Source organism: Planococcus citri, chromosome 3, assembly GCF_950023065.1.
Source record: "Planococcus citri chromosome 3, ihPlaCitr1.1, whole genome shotgun sequence".
NCBI classification, from domain to species: Eukaryota; Metazoa; Arthropoda; class Insecta; order Hemiptera; family Pseudococcidae; genus Planococcus; species Planococcus citri.
In genome coordinates, this window is record NC_088679.1 from 25,178,532 (window position 1) to 25,192,443 (window position 13,912).

Consider the following 13,912-nt stretch of genomic DNA (forward strand, 5'->3'; position numbering starts at 1 on the left):
TTGTGATCCGAAGTAGGAAACAAATCACGTACGTTCGATTCGTTAGACACACGTAGAAAAACGCTGGTATTATTTTTGGTTAAACTGTTGCACACACGGGTTGCCATATAAAGCATTATCGACAAACTATAAGGACGACTGGGAGATGACAAAAAAAGGAAACAAAATAAAAACGATGGAGAAAAAACACAACCGAATCTTTAAATACAGGCACGACTGGGAATTTAGTATTTTCTTCTTCAATAATGCCTACCTATATATAGTTGATACATATTTCGGTAAAGATGGTACGAGTATTTTTATTAAAAGACGTTAGTGTAAGTAATCTGGTTTATAGTAGCAAAATGGTTGGTATTTTTAAGCCAGTAAAAAAGAATGTTCGCGTGCGCCGCATACTGAAATAAACGTGCGATGGTGCTATTAAATAACGTTAACGATCAGGCACACTGCACAGTGCACAGGCACATCACATAATACAGTAGTTCTACAATATGAGAGAATACATCGGTTAAGTACTCCTCGTAGATCGTAACTACCTATTCGAACAATTAACGCGAATTCCTAGACACCATACAGTGGACACGTTCCTTCGCAAGTGTCCAGTCTCATCACAACATCCCAAAGTATGCTGAACTTGTAGGAATCTACCAACTCTTCTAAAAATCCTCGTCGAGTTTATTTATAGTCAAAACGATCCAAAAATAAAATCCCAAGTCTCGGTAACAACAGCGTTGGAAAAGGTATTCGATATGTAACGGTATGCCGTTAATGTCTCTGTATCGCTGACCATATTTAAACGGCGGCAAAGCTGCCGAGGCTGCGGATGCCGGCGCAGGCCAGTTTCGCATCGTGGATTACGACCATCGCATCGAAGAAACGCTATAGCAGAGTCCGCAGCATTCCACCAACAAACGGACTCGGACTTCCCGCTTTACGATGATAATATGAAAACATTACACCATCGGATCATGTTTTATAATTCAGTTAAAAAACCGGTCGTTCTTTTCACAAAACGTACCAGCCACCGCCGATGTTTTCTCAGTTTCCGAAAACAAAAAATTATTTACTCGTACGCATACTTAGATAGTACAGCACACGAAACGGAAATAAATAATCCTTTGGCAAGGTACGAGTAAGAGTACCTACCTACCTATACAACAACTTGCTCGCATATAACACCATAAAACGACCACTTAGAAACGACCAAGCGGCGGATTAATTCGCCAACAATTCCACAAAATCATTTCTTCGGAGATGCTGGTTACGGTTCGAAGATTATAGCTATGTGCTTTTCTACCTCTCTCTCTCTAAATACGTATAGTAATATTCTCGCAGTATATTTTCTTCTATAAAGCGTAACGTCTCTCTTACGCTAGCCAACTCCGTATCACTGTTCTTTGAGGAGTATAAACCTAATAATTTCAGACAAATGGTCGAAAATTCATGGGCAACGCAGCCAACCGCGTACGAGTTAATTTCCTTAATTCCAATGCACTCTGGTAATGTTGATGCTTCCAGCAAAACTTGAATCGCATGCCAAGTTGAATGCAAAGTGAATAAGCAACCCATAAGGCATCTCTACAGGATTTATGTGGCATAATCCACCCCCCCCCCAATCATTGACCACTTCTCTTCTTTTGAGCTTTGAACTTGATGAATTTTCAACAAAAAAATCAATTCGATGAACTGTAAACGAGCCTTTTTTTTAAATTTTTGTTAAATTGATTTTAGACATGGGATACCGATCGTGAATCTACTCACATTTTGAAAAATAGTTCAATAATTTTGGAAATTCTTGCACCTTTTGAGGATTCTAATCCCAACATGACGATTAGGATGTGCTTTCAGTTTTGAAAAACAGGGAATAAAATATTGACGATTAAAAATACTGCAAAAGCAATAAATGATACCAGTCAAACTTGGAAAAAAAAATGGTATTTTACTCACTAAATCTTGTCTGGAAAAAATTAAAAATTCGAATAAATTCATGGTACATACCTGTAACAGAAAAAAAAATGGAAAATATTAGTAAGGTAGAGTAGGGTAATTGCAAAACACTATTTGATTAGTAACACTTTGAGAGGGCGCTGTGAGAAGACTATTGCACGGATAAAGCTGAAATTTGTACCACTTGTACTTCAGGGGGTTCTCTATCAATGGTAAAATTTTGGTACAATTTGGTCCACAAATCGTGGAGAAAATTGCAATTTGAAAATTTGAAAATCAACTTTTGCAAATGCAAAAGTGGGCGATATTTTTTAATTTTTTTGCATTTTCAGCACACTCACTGTATTCTACGTGTCATTTGCGTCATTTGCCAACTTTTGATGTATTCGTGGTCTTGATTTGGTAAAAAATTCGATAACTTTTCCACTTCCCAAAAAAATTTTTAGGAGAGTGAAAAAAATGTTGAAAAATTTTTTTTGTTAACTCTCTAAAATGAACAAAAAAGCAACTATTGATCATTTCTGATGTTTTTTATGTAAAAACTCGTCATAGAAATACATTTTTCGTCAAATCAATTTTCATCCCTTCTGGAAAAATTGAAAAAATTGCGCTGGAGGCTCCAGAATGGCCAGCAATGGTGAAATTCCGTTCTCAAAAAGTTGATATTTTTATTTCTGGACTAATTTTCGTAACTTTTCTTACCTACAAAAATAAATTTTCATTTTATTACATTTTTAGGGCTTAAATTCTCAAAAGGCGGAAATGGTCAATTTTAGGGTTTCAAAAATTCGCCAAAAATCAAAAAACGAATTTTGGCCAATCGGAAGTGGGCATCTCGACTGGTTATAAGAGTTCCCTTGTTTGAAAATATTTCTTTGAAAATATCAAAATGCTATGGAACCTTGAATTTTACAATTGAACAACAGAAATTTTACATTGTAAACTTCTTATGGGTCTTCCTATTCTGAAAAATCGAGATAAATTCAAATTTGAACCTCGAGCTTCTAAAAGGTCACGTCACAAAATTCCAATTTGGGTTTTGAACTTTCATAGCCATTTCAAACAGAATATTAAGTAAATTCATGTTAAGAACATTACTGAAATAAGAAGCGATGAAAATACCAGGAAATCGATCGTGCTAATGAAGTTTCATTCACCCGACCGACTAAATAACAATTTTACGAGACTTGTCAAATCACTTGGCAGATATTTCACAGTATTTGCAATTTTTCGCAGAATAGATTAACCTAATCCTCATCTCTAGTCGAGTAATTCGTAATAATTTCGAGACACCCTGTACTACTTTTACATGCCATAAAAAAACGTGCACATTACTCGCGAGTTTACCCATCTCGCGCATATGTAGATTGTGCATAAGTCAGTGTAACAATAACTCTAAGTATACCGCGTGGTTTGCTCGCGAAGATTAGCATCAGATTAAACACGGTTAATTTTTCGCTAATATATGCGACTATAGCAGCGTATATATACTGCATATTTTGATCGAAGAATTAACTCGACGTTTCATACCTTCATATCCAGATATACCAGTGCCCATCTTATTACTTGTAGAAGATGTACCTCAACTATAATAATATAAGAATACGTATTACGTAGATACTTTATAATTTCAAAGGCTATGGCTAGCTGGTTTTTATACGAATCTTTGAACCGTTTCGTGTACTTAGCACGTTCATAACGAACCGTTATGTATTACTACGTTCAGAGGTACTCATCCTATACTCTAGTGTACGTATCCGTAGGAACTGCAAGTGAAGTTTTCGACGTATTTCTTTTTCAATTACCTACGTACGAAGAACACTAAAAAAAATTTCTTTGTGCCTCGATCTAGTTATATAAGAAGAGGTAAAATTCAATTTGCCAACGGTTCTTGCGGATGCTTTGCTACTGGTTTAATATACACGAACCAATGATATAGCACTTTTGGTCGCCGCAATCATCGAGAGAGTCTCTTTATTGTCAGCAAATGTGCATCGAAGACACGAGTATGTGTACCCAGTGACTGCTTATACTAAATGTATAGAAACAGATTCTCTCGCTTCTTTAAATCAATTAACTGAGGCGTCTTCTCGATGAAGTTTACTTATCGATATCGACGACCGATGCATTAACCGACAGTCGACACCTCCCAATGGTATTTTTTTTTGTCTCTGTGTTTGTTTATCCGCACGCAGTACTGAGAGTTTGCTGATGAGGAAGGTATTATTACGTAATCTCGCGATGCTCGCTGCTCATTGCGTGTGATGCGAAAACATTCGCTGTGAGGTGTTCGTGGCTTTCGCCTTGGTTGATTATTTGACCGAAATGTCTCCGTCTGGTCGGAGATCTTAAAAGTGCTAAGGTCGAGTGTGTGAGTATACGAGAGTGAGTACTTTGAATGCACGCGGTATTATTCGAAATATGCGTTTTGTGCCGATCCGGGGTAAGCTTAATGGTGTTCTACTGTTTGAGCAAGGAAATGCGCCAACGCCAACGGTATTTGGCTCAGAGTATTTACCTTGCCGGTGGCGGCGTCGTCGAGGAGGCGACGTAGGTCGATGCCCATCAGCACTATATCCAGATCAAATTCCAAACTCTAGTGCATGCTAATAGAAATTTCGAGGTTATCGTATAAGAATTTGGAGAGCCCTTCCCACCAGCAAGTTTGTTGAATTTGTCAACATGGAATAGCAAATGGATGACTTTTACGAGTAAATTAAGAAGCCTTTTTCCCTCCAAAGTTTCATGGGTTTGTCAACATGGAATAGCAAATGAATCAGTTTTAAATTAGGAAGTCGAATTCTTCGAAACAATGTGAAGAACTTTGGCTATATTTTCATTCTAAAATCAGGGAATTTTGAAAACAAAATTTTCATAAAGTGATAATTTGATAGCACGAGTAATTCAAACGGATTTTATCATTTTTCTCGTGAAAATGTGTTTTTTCTCGCTTTGCTCGTGCAATTTTGTTGTTTTCATTTCGATGAAGAACATTGGCTACTGGTTAAGAGAGTCGAGATAAAGCCTTTAAATAAAATTTCCAATCAAGAAGCTACGAGTATAAAAAAGTTATAAAATCTGATTAAAAGTCATTAAAACTTCAGAAAAACTACCAAAATATTTGGAAAGCATTTTCTAGAGAATTTTCCTTGAAGAATATTGAATAGGAAATTTTTGAAAATTTCGTGTCTTCGTTTCAGTTTGCTGAAAAATCTCCTCTTTCTTTTTCAATCAGTAATTTCAAAAAACAGTTTGAATTTTTTTCCCCAAGTGAATACGTTGAAAAAATGCTATAAGAATTCAAATTTTGATGCTATAAAATGAACCATGAATTTTTCAAAAATTTCATGTGCTCCTTTTATTTGACGAGAAAAATGTTTTCTCCCCTTCTTAAAAATTATGTTTTTCTCTTTGAAAAAAATTCGAGCGATTTTTTGAGGGGGAGTAGAGAAGCGAGCGTGCAGCACTGAACATTGGTGGGGGGGGAGGGGGGATTTAAGATCGAAAAGTCAAGAAATTCAATTTTGCAAAAGAATTGAGTGATTTAATTCGTCCTTCCAATATTTTTTTTTGTCTGTGATTCGTGATCCATAACAGTTATTTATGTAAACTATGAATCACGTTCACGAATCATTTTTCTGCTTCTCGTTCTTTTCATTAGACCACATTAAGGTGCCTACTTTTGATTTTTGGAACATTTTACTGTAATTTTGAGATACCTACTTTATCACCTTCAGATGATGTTTCAAATCACTATTACTAACTTTACCTAAGTTTAACTAAAATTGCATCAATTTTTGGCATTTTTCAGTCCTCTTTTTTGTCCATTTATGATACTTCTTGTAATTTTTTCTGAATTTTATTCCACTTTGATGATGTTTGATCAATTTTTTTTTTTTTTTGACAAATTGATGGTGATATTCTAAAAATTAAGAGTATAATTCTCAAACACTAAGCTAGAGCAATGCATTTTCTTCAAATAAAATTCATGTTAAATAAAAAATGATGCGAAATCATGGCGTGTGATAGAATTTTCCGCTCTCTAGTCCCCCTCACGCTATTTTGTTTGTATTTATGCATGTAATTGGTATTTTAAAGGTCTGAAAAATTGGAAAAATTGGCCTAGATAACCAGAAAAAGGCTGAGGATGAATTCATACCCTACCTTCACAGGGTGTGTAACGGTCATGAAAGTTATGAAAAGTCATGAAAAACTCATGAATTTTGCTCGAAACACACTTGAATTTTTTTTAAAAGCCCATAAAATGAAAAAACTTAAATACCTAATTTTTGATCATGTAGAAAATGAAAAATACGTAGGTCGTGAAAAAGTCATGATTTTTTTTCTAGGAGTTTTGTTAGACAGCCAGCTTTATTAATGATTACAGAATAGAACTACACTGGTCTTCACTGCCTTGAAAATGAATTGACCTTTTTTTTGTGCCATAAACCCGAAATTACGATATAATTGAGCGTCTTAATGTAATTTCAGCCTACTTATCCGAATAAACCCTGAAAATACAAGTGTATATTTTATTACTGGTTTTTGTTTCAAACTGATAATACTTACCCAAAAATACACCTAACAAAATTTTAGCCAATATTTTCTAATTTTTTTCTCCATTTTTTTTTTATTTTATTTATTTATTTATTTATTTTATTTTTAGCAAAATCAGCAAAGATCTCGTCATTTTGAGGATTCCGAAAATTTGTAGGACCCTGAATTTTATTCTACCATAAGGCAGCTCAGATTGTCCAAGGAGGGCATTCTAAGGAGATGTTCTCATGCTTGAAACAAAAACTCAGTCCAAATAAGATCCCATTGAGTTAGGTTCCTTTGTGGTATTATGCAAATAAAATAAATCGAATCAAACAGTTCCATAAAATAAAAAAAAAAATCACGTAAAAAATTCCAAACTGTAGTGACATTTTGAAAACTGAAAATAAGAATCAGTACAATTCAAACCGCTGAAAATGACCGAAAAAAATGAATAAAAATGTCAAAAAATGAAAAAAAAATTGAGGAAATTCAGTAATGTAAAAATTTTATGAACATTGAAAAAATTTCGAAAGAATTTTTCTGTAAAAATTCGATTGAAAAATTTAGATGCGCTCCACAGATAGACATCATAATTTTACCTCCCTCGGCCTCTTCTCTCTCTCTCTCTCTCTCTCTCTCTCTCTCTCTTCATCATTTTATCTTCTACCAAAAAAAAAAAAACATTCGACTTGTATTGTTAAAAAACCCAAAAATTAATCCTCAATAAATTAAAAAAAAATAAAGATTTTGTAAAATCGAAAAAATTGAAACAAAATGCGAAAAATTTGGCGTAAACTGTTCTTAATAATAATAACATAGGCAATTGAAAATATGATGCCAGAGGCTCGATAGAATCGCTGGCAAGCACTTTCAAATGAATATAATACCCTTATACAGTCCCTTCAACAAATCTTCAGGCAAATCCTCAAACGGTAAATTTTACCTCAAACTACTCGTATACAAAACCAACTGTATCATAGATCGAGAAACCGTACTTCATGAAATCAATTCCTCCTACAAAACCCACATCTGAGCTAGGTAACCCGGGATCAATACACTTCAGGTCGTAATATTTATTCCAATTAGGATGATTCTATGGGATAAATATTTATAATAATCGAGGAAATCTCGACGTACCTACTCGTATCCACTATTCCGAGTATTTCACATTGATGGGCATATTTTACTCAATCACTGATGCTCGACATCTCACCGGACGTCAAAATATAAACTCCAACTCGATCTACGTCGTATAGCCTACTTGTATCTCGACTTCTCGACTCTATTATCATCACTATCATCGTATTAGCTGTACGTATAAAATCAACACCATATCGATATGACAAGGGAATATTTGTTTACCAGAAATAAAGAAGTAAAAAAAAAAACTCATCGGAAGGCGATAACTTCACGCGTACAGAGTTAACGGACACGCACATTATAGGTAAATTTTTTTCCCTATAACCATAACCGGCTAAATCGTAGACGAAGATTTCGATGAAATTTTATACATTTGAGATGAGTCGAGTCGGAGCCTCGGGGCTCGGGGGATTGGGAAGCACGTTACGATGAAGATGAGTCGGCGGGTCTGCGTCAGTGGCTGTCGGCGTGGTCAGTCAGTCAGTGAGAAAGAAAGAGAGAAAGATGGAGAGAGGTCATCGATGCGTAAGTACCGCGGTACGCTGACATACCGTTATTGAATTCTCTGGTCAATCAAATCGATTGCGATGCACGACGCGACTCATTCATCGATTATTCAACGTCGTTTCAGCCTGCGACCGGTTGATGGTCAGGCAAAGATCACCGTTCAAGTATACGAATTGCTCAAGGGCAGACTTTTATTTTCCAGCTAGCTAACTGGAGTAGATGATATGTATATGGGGTGTCCCTGTCTCATCAAATGTCAAGATAGGTATCGAAGATACTATCATACGAAGTATTGAAGACTATGGACACCCTGTATGTGTTTGATAAACAGAGAAAAATTGTATTTAAGAGCTCATGCACAGACTTCAAGTCCATGGCCATTACGTACATTATTCAATGAAATTACCAACATCTAGTTATAAAATTCTGTATCTCCAGCACATACTTATACCTGCTGGACAAACATAACGTCGTTTTATAATCTTTACATCACATCTTGTCGCGTTAATAACATAATTATATAATTTTTTTTTATCAACGGCGGCGGCGCTGCGCCACGTACAAATTTACTCGTTTAACACTCGGTTGCATGCGATCAGGTTAATTTCACACGTAACATATACCAACTGCTCGTAAACGTATAAATAATCTCCCCATATATGCGTTTCGAGCCATCGATATGCCTCGGTTCGCGTACCACGAGCTAATATATTTTGGCAGCGTGGCACTGGAAAATATGTAGGCACTTTATTTTCTATTCATAAAGAATAAGGAAGAGGAGGAGGGAGAAAAATCGAGGTAAATCTTGGCTTAATCCATATCATGGTGGTGTCACTACGAATTAACAAATCTATCTGAATAGAGGACCTTTTGAATAGGCGTTCTCCAATTTAAAGGAATCCAAGCTAGATCGAAAGAGTATGTCCTAAAACCCCTTACCCAAAATTTCAAGTCTTAAAAGTTGAAATTTGGATTTTTGAAAATTTAAAAAATTCAAAAAAATTGTTCTAAGGGCAATTTTTAAACTCGCTAAAAAAATATTTTTTTTGAGGAAAATGTATCCCAAAAACCAGCTCCATAAAATAATCACCTCGATCCCCAATTCAAAACATTACACAACATCGCCAAAGTCATCGTACTAAACATTGTTTAATCTGCCCCCTACAGATCGGCCAATTACAACAACCGTACGAACGACTGCGAACTATCAGACATGGACCGTCTGACCGTAGCCGGTAAAGGTTCATTCGAGCAAATCACCAAAGAAGGAAAATCCGATTCGAATCCGATGGATCACGAATACCTGGAAAACAACTGTATCGACGAGCCGATTAAGTTATGCGAATTCAAAAAACTCAGCGGGCGCATACTCAAGACAGTCGATTCAGTGTACCAAGAAGTTGGATCGGCCGAAGAATGCAGAGAGCTTTGCTTGAATTCGCCGTACAGGTGCCACTCCTACGATTACGGCGATACAGGTGAACTGGTTTGCAGACTGAGTCATCACTCCAGGGCTACCTTAACCGATATACAGGTAATGCATAAGTGTAATAATAATACCGAACGTATCTACTTACACATGCGAGTCTGTAGTAGTAGTATTTTAATCGCGGAGAATAATGGTAAAAAAAAATAATAATAAAATAAACCCGAGTATCTGCACGAAAACCGGATTCTGCAGCCAGAAATTTTATACATATACGAACATCGACATACGTGGTGGTGGGCTGCAGGTAGTGGTGCTATTTTTGAATTTGCATGAAATTTGGCCACTAGGTTAGCCGTCGTAGTCGTATGTAAATTTTTAATCTCTGTATGAGTCAACGGTACGAGTAATTTATCGGTATTTTATAAAGAAGAGAGGTTAGTGGGATATTTTTTTCCTTCGCTGGGTTCTTTTCTTTTATATACATGTCGAAGCTGTGGGAAAGATTGATGACGTAATTGGTTTGAATATGTGATTAGCCGCGAGCAACGCTCTTTAGACATAAGAATAGGATCAATTTAGAACTATTTTTTCCTTCGTTAAGAGTCAAGTTCAATGTGCGCAGGAATTAGTGAAATGAGAGCTGAGTAAATTAAGCTGTCAAGGGAATCTTTTGAACTTGAGACATGCTCACTCTCAAACCAGCTTGGTTTCATTCAATTCGCAGATAGTCAGTTCAAGAGGGTTCTTTCTAAGAAATTTTACAAAATAGAAATCTTGATTCGAAAAAACTCAGGTAAAAATTGGAAGATCCAAATTTTTTTATGGATTTAAAAATATTGAAGAAAATTAAAAATTCATCACACAGATTAAAAAGGATACAAAAAATTAGGAAAATATTCAAAATTTGTAAAAAATTTACGAAATTTGAAAAATATAGGCAAAATTACTGACAAGGAAACCTCTACAACTTTTGGACCAATGAAAGAGCACGTCATCCAGACCTCAAAACCGTACTTAGTTTATTTTTCGATTTTCAGTGAATTTTTGAAAATGGCTGAAATAATCTGATGGTATATTAATTTTCAACAAAAAAAATCAAAAATGGCGATAAAAATCTGAAACTCTGTTTGTATCCCCCTCCCCTCCCCGAATCGACTGGCATCAGTTTTAACCACTCTAGAGCCTCCAACAGAAGTTCCAAAATCGTCGATTTTTGTAATAAGTCGCATGAAACCTTCCCTGCCTCCTAAAAATCCACCCCTTCAAATCGATTTCCCCCATTTTTGGACCAATCTGGAGCCTCCAGCAAAATTCGACTTTTCTACAGCAATTTCAAATCGCTCCAGAAAACGTTGTAATCAACTTCGACAGCTGAAAATACAATCCTATCATAAGTTCCATATTCCAAATCGATTACGGTCGGTGAATCGAAAATCCAATGAGAAGAGTTGAAAAGTGTATTTGTTTACCAGTTGAAAAATTTCAAATTTTGAAAAAAATTCCCAAATTGTCAGTTATTGCAATAAACTGATCAAAACTTCGTCTACCCCCTAAAGTCGACCCTTGCAAATCGATTTTTACCATTTATAGACCAATCTGGAGCCTCCACCAAAAGTTGACTTTTCTCCAGCAAATTCAAATTGCTCCAGAAGGCGTTGTAATTAACTTCGGCAGCTGAAAAGTTAATCCTATCAAAGTTTGGTATTCCAAATCGATCAAGGCAGGTGAATCGAAAATCCGAAGTCACGAATTGAAAAGTGTATTTTTCACAAGTTGAAAACTCAAATTTTAAAAAAATTTCCAAATTGTCAGTTTTTGCAATAAACTGATCAAAACTTTGCCTACCCCCTAAAGTCGACTCCTCCAAATCGATCTTCACCATTTTTGAATCGATCCGGAGCCTCCAGCAAAAGTTGACTTTTCTCCAGAAATTTCAAATCGTTCCAGAAGGCGTTGTAACCACCTTCGGCAGCTGAAAATGTAATCCTATCATAAGTTTGGTATTCCAAATCGATTAAGGCCGGTGAATCGAAAATCAGAGGTCACGAATTGAAAAGTGAATTTTTCTACGAGTTGAAAACTCAAATTTCGAAAAATTTCCAAATCTTTAATTTTTGAAATAAAGTAATCAAAACATCGTCTACCACCTAAAGTCAACCCTTCCGAATCGATTTTCACCATTTTTGGACCAATCTGGAGCCTCCAACAGAAGTTCACTTTTCTCCAGCAAATTCAAATTGCTCCAGAAGACGTTGTAATCAACTTCAGCAGTTGAAATTTTAATCCTATCATTAGTTTGGTATTCCAAATCGATTAGGGTCGTTGAATCGAAAATCCAAGGTGAAAAGTGTAGGTATTTTTTTGCAAGACATATTAAAACTCAAATTTCGAAAAAAATTACCGAATTGTCAATTTTTGCAATAAATTGCTTGAAATTTCGCCTAACCCCTTGAGTCGACCCCTCCAAATCTATTTCCACCAAATTTAAACCAATTTGGAGCCTCCAGAAAAAGTTCGCTTTTCTCCAGCAATTTCAAATTGCTCCAGAAGGCGTTGTAATCAACTTCGGCAGCTGAAAATTTAATCCTATCATAAGTTTAGTATTCCAAATCGGTCAAGGCAGGTGAATCATAAATCCGAAGTCACGAATTAAAAATTGAATTTTTCTACGAGTTGAAAACTCAAATTTCGAAAAAATTCCCAAATCGTCAATTTTTCCAATAAATTGCTCAAAACTTCACCTGCCTCCTGAAGTCTACCCCTCCAAATCGATTTCCACCATTTTTGGACAAATCTGGAGCCTCCAGCAAAAGTTGACTTTTCTCCAGCAATTTCAAATCGCTCCAGAAGGCGTTGTAATCAACTTCGACAGCTGAAAATTTAATCCTATCATAAGTTTGATATTGCAAATCGATTACGGTCAGTGAATCGAAAATCATATGAAACGAATTGAAAAGTGTATTTGTTTACGAGTTGAAAATTCTCAAATTTTGAAAAAATTTCCAAATCGTCAGTTATTGCAATAAACTGGTCAAAACTTCGTGTACCCCCTAAAGTCGATCCTTCCAACTCGATTTTCCACCATTTTTGGATCAATCTGGAGCCTCCAGCAAAATTTGACTTTTCTCCAGCAATTTCAAATAACTCCAGAAAACGTTATAATCAACTTCGACAGCTAAAAATTTAATCCAATCATAAGTTCAGTATTCCAAATAGATTAGAGTCGTTGGATCGAATATCCGAGGTGACGAGTTGAAAAGTGTATTTTTTTGCAATAATATAAAAACTCTCAAATTTCGAAACATTCTTAAATCGTCAATTTTTGCAATAAATTGTTCGAAATTTCGCCTACCCTCTAAATTCGACCCCTACAAATCGATTTCCACCAATTTTGAACCAATCTGGAGCCTCCAGCAAAACTTCACTTTTCTCCAGCAATTTTCAAATCGCTTCAGAAGGTGTCGTAATCAACTTCGGTAGTTGAAAATTTGATTCTGGGATCTTGGTGACATGTTCTTTCAGTGAGCCAAATTTTAGCTCGATCGTTGTAGAGGTTCGCTTATGAGAATAATTGAAACAATAACTGAACATGACCCCAATCGAGGTAAAAATAAGAGAAAAGCCCAATTCATGACATAATTTTCGAAGATATTTATAATCAGATAAAATCCACAGATAAAAACTGAAAAAAATTACGAAACTTAATATCTCAATCGGAATAACTCCAGTATAAACTCTTCCCTTCCCATCGTCACATCCAACCGCACCTCAATCTTTCAGCATCAAAATACCTATTTAGGATGCTTTTTATAGCACATTATCGATACTCGGATATCGATTAGACGTCGAGAGTTACAGTCTTAGCAACAAAATCACCAAAATACCAGGTTAAAGTGGTATTTTGTATGAAAATCATATACAATTATTTACCAAATCGGTACCTAATCTGCAGCGTCGCTCATCTGGATTGTAATCTAAATTAAAGAGTATCTCGCAGCTAGATGATGTTGATGTAGAAACCCAATCCAACGCGTAATCCGGTTCAGGCCAGACTTGCATTGGCTCTATTGTTAATGAGAAAGGTCCAGTTGGCGAAATTGATCTCGTAGGAGGCATTGTTCAAGGCGTATAACCGGTTCGCGATATAATTTACCTATTGACCTAACGATGATGAACAGTTAGACGGGTATTTTGGTCATAGGATCGATTTACGAATCGCCAAATTTCTACAATTCGCGACCTTTTCAACTGCGAAAAATAATTTCATCGCGAGGAGCGAGTACTCGAGAGAGAGAAAGAAAATCACGCGGAATAAAATTGAAATCGAAGTGAACTTGATTGTTTACTTTT

General features: G+C 35.8%; 2 protein-coding genes across 3 annotated transcripts in view; one reads left to right on the top strand and one right to left on the bottom strand.

Annotated features, from left to right (window-relative positions):
* The window catches only part of Atg16 (Autophagy-related 16), a 452,024-nt gene that overhangs the window by 403,074 nt on the left and 35,038 nt on the right, over positions 1-13,912 (bottom strand). The window lies entirely within an intron of this gene.
* The window catches only part of neo (neyo), a 152,426-nt gene that overhangs the window by 122,778 nt on the left and 15,736 nt on the right, over positions 1-13,912 (top strand). For both annotated transcript variants that reach the window (XM_065357131.1, XM_065357132.1), the window contains exon 5: positions 9,301-9,667. In XM_065357131.1, the coding sequence (XP_065213203.1) occupies positions 9,301-9,667 (367 nt within the window). The remainder of the gene's footprint in view (positions 1-9,300; positions 9,668-13,912) is intronic.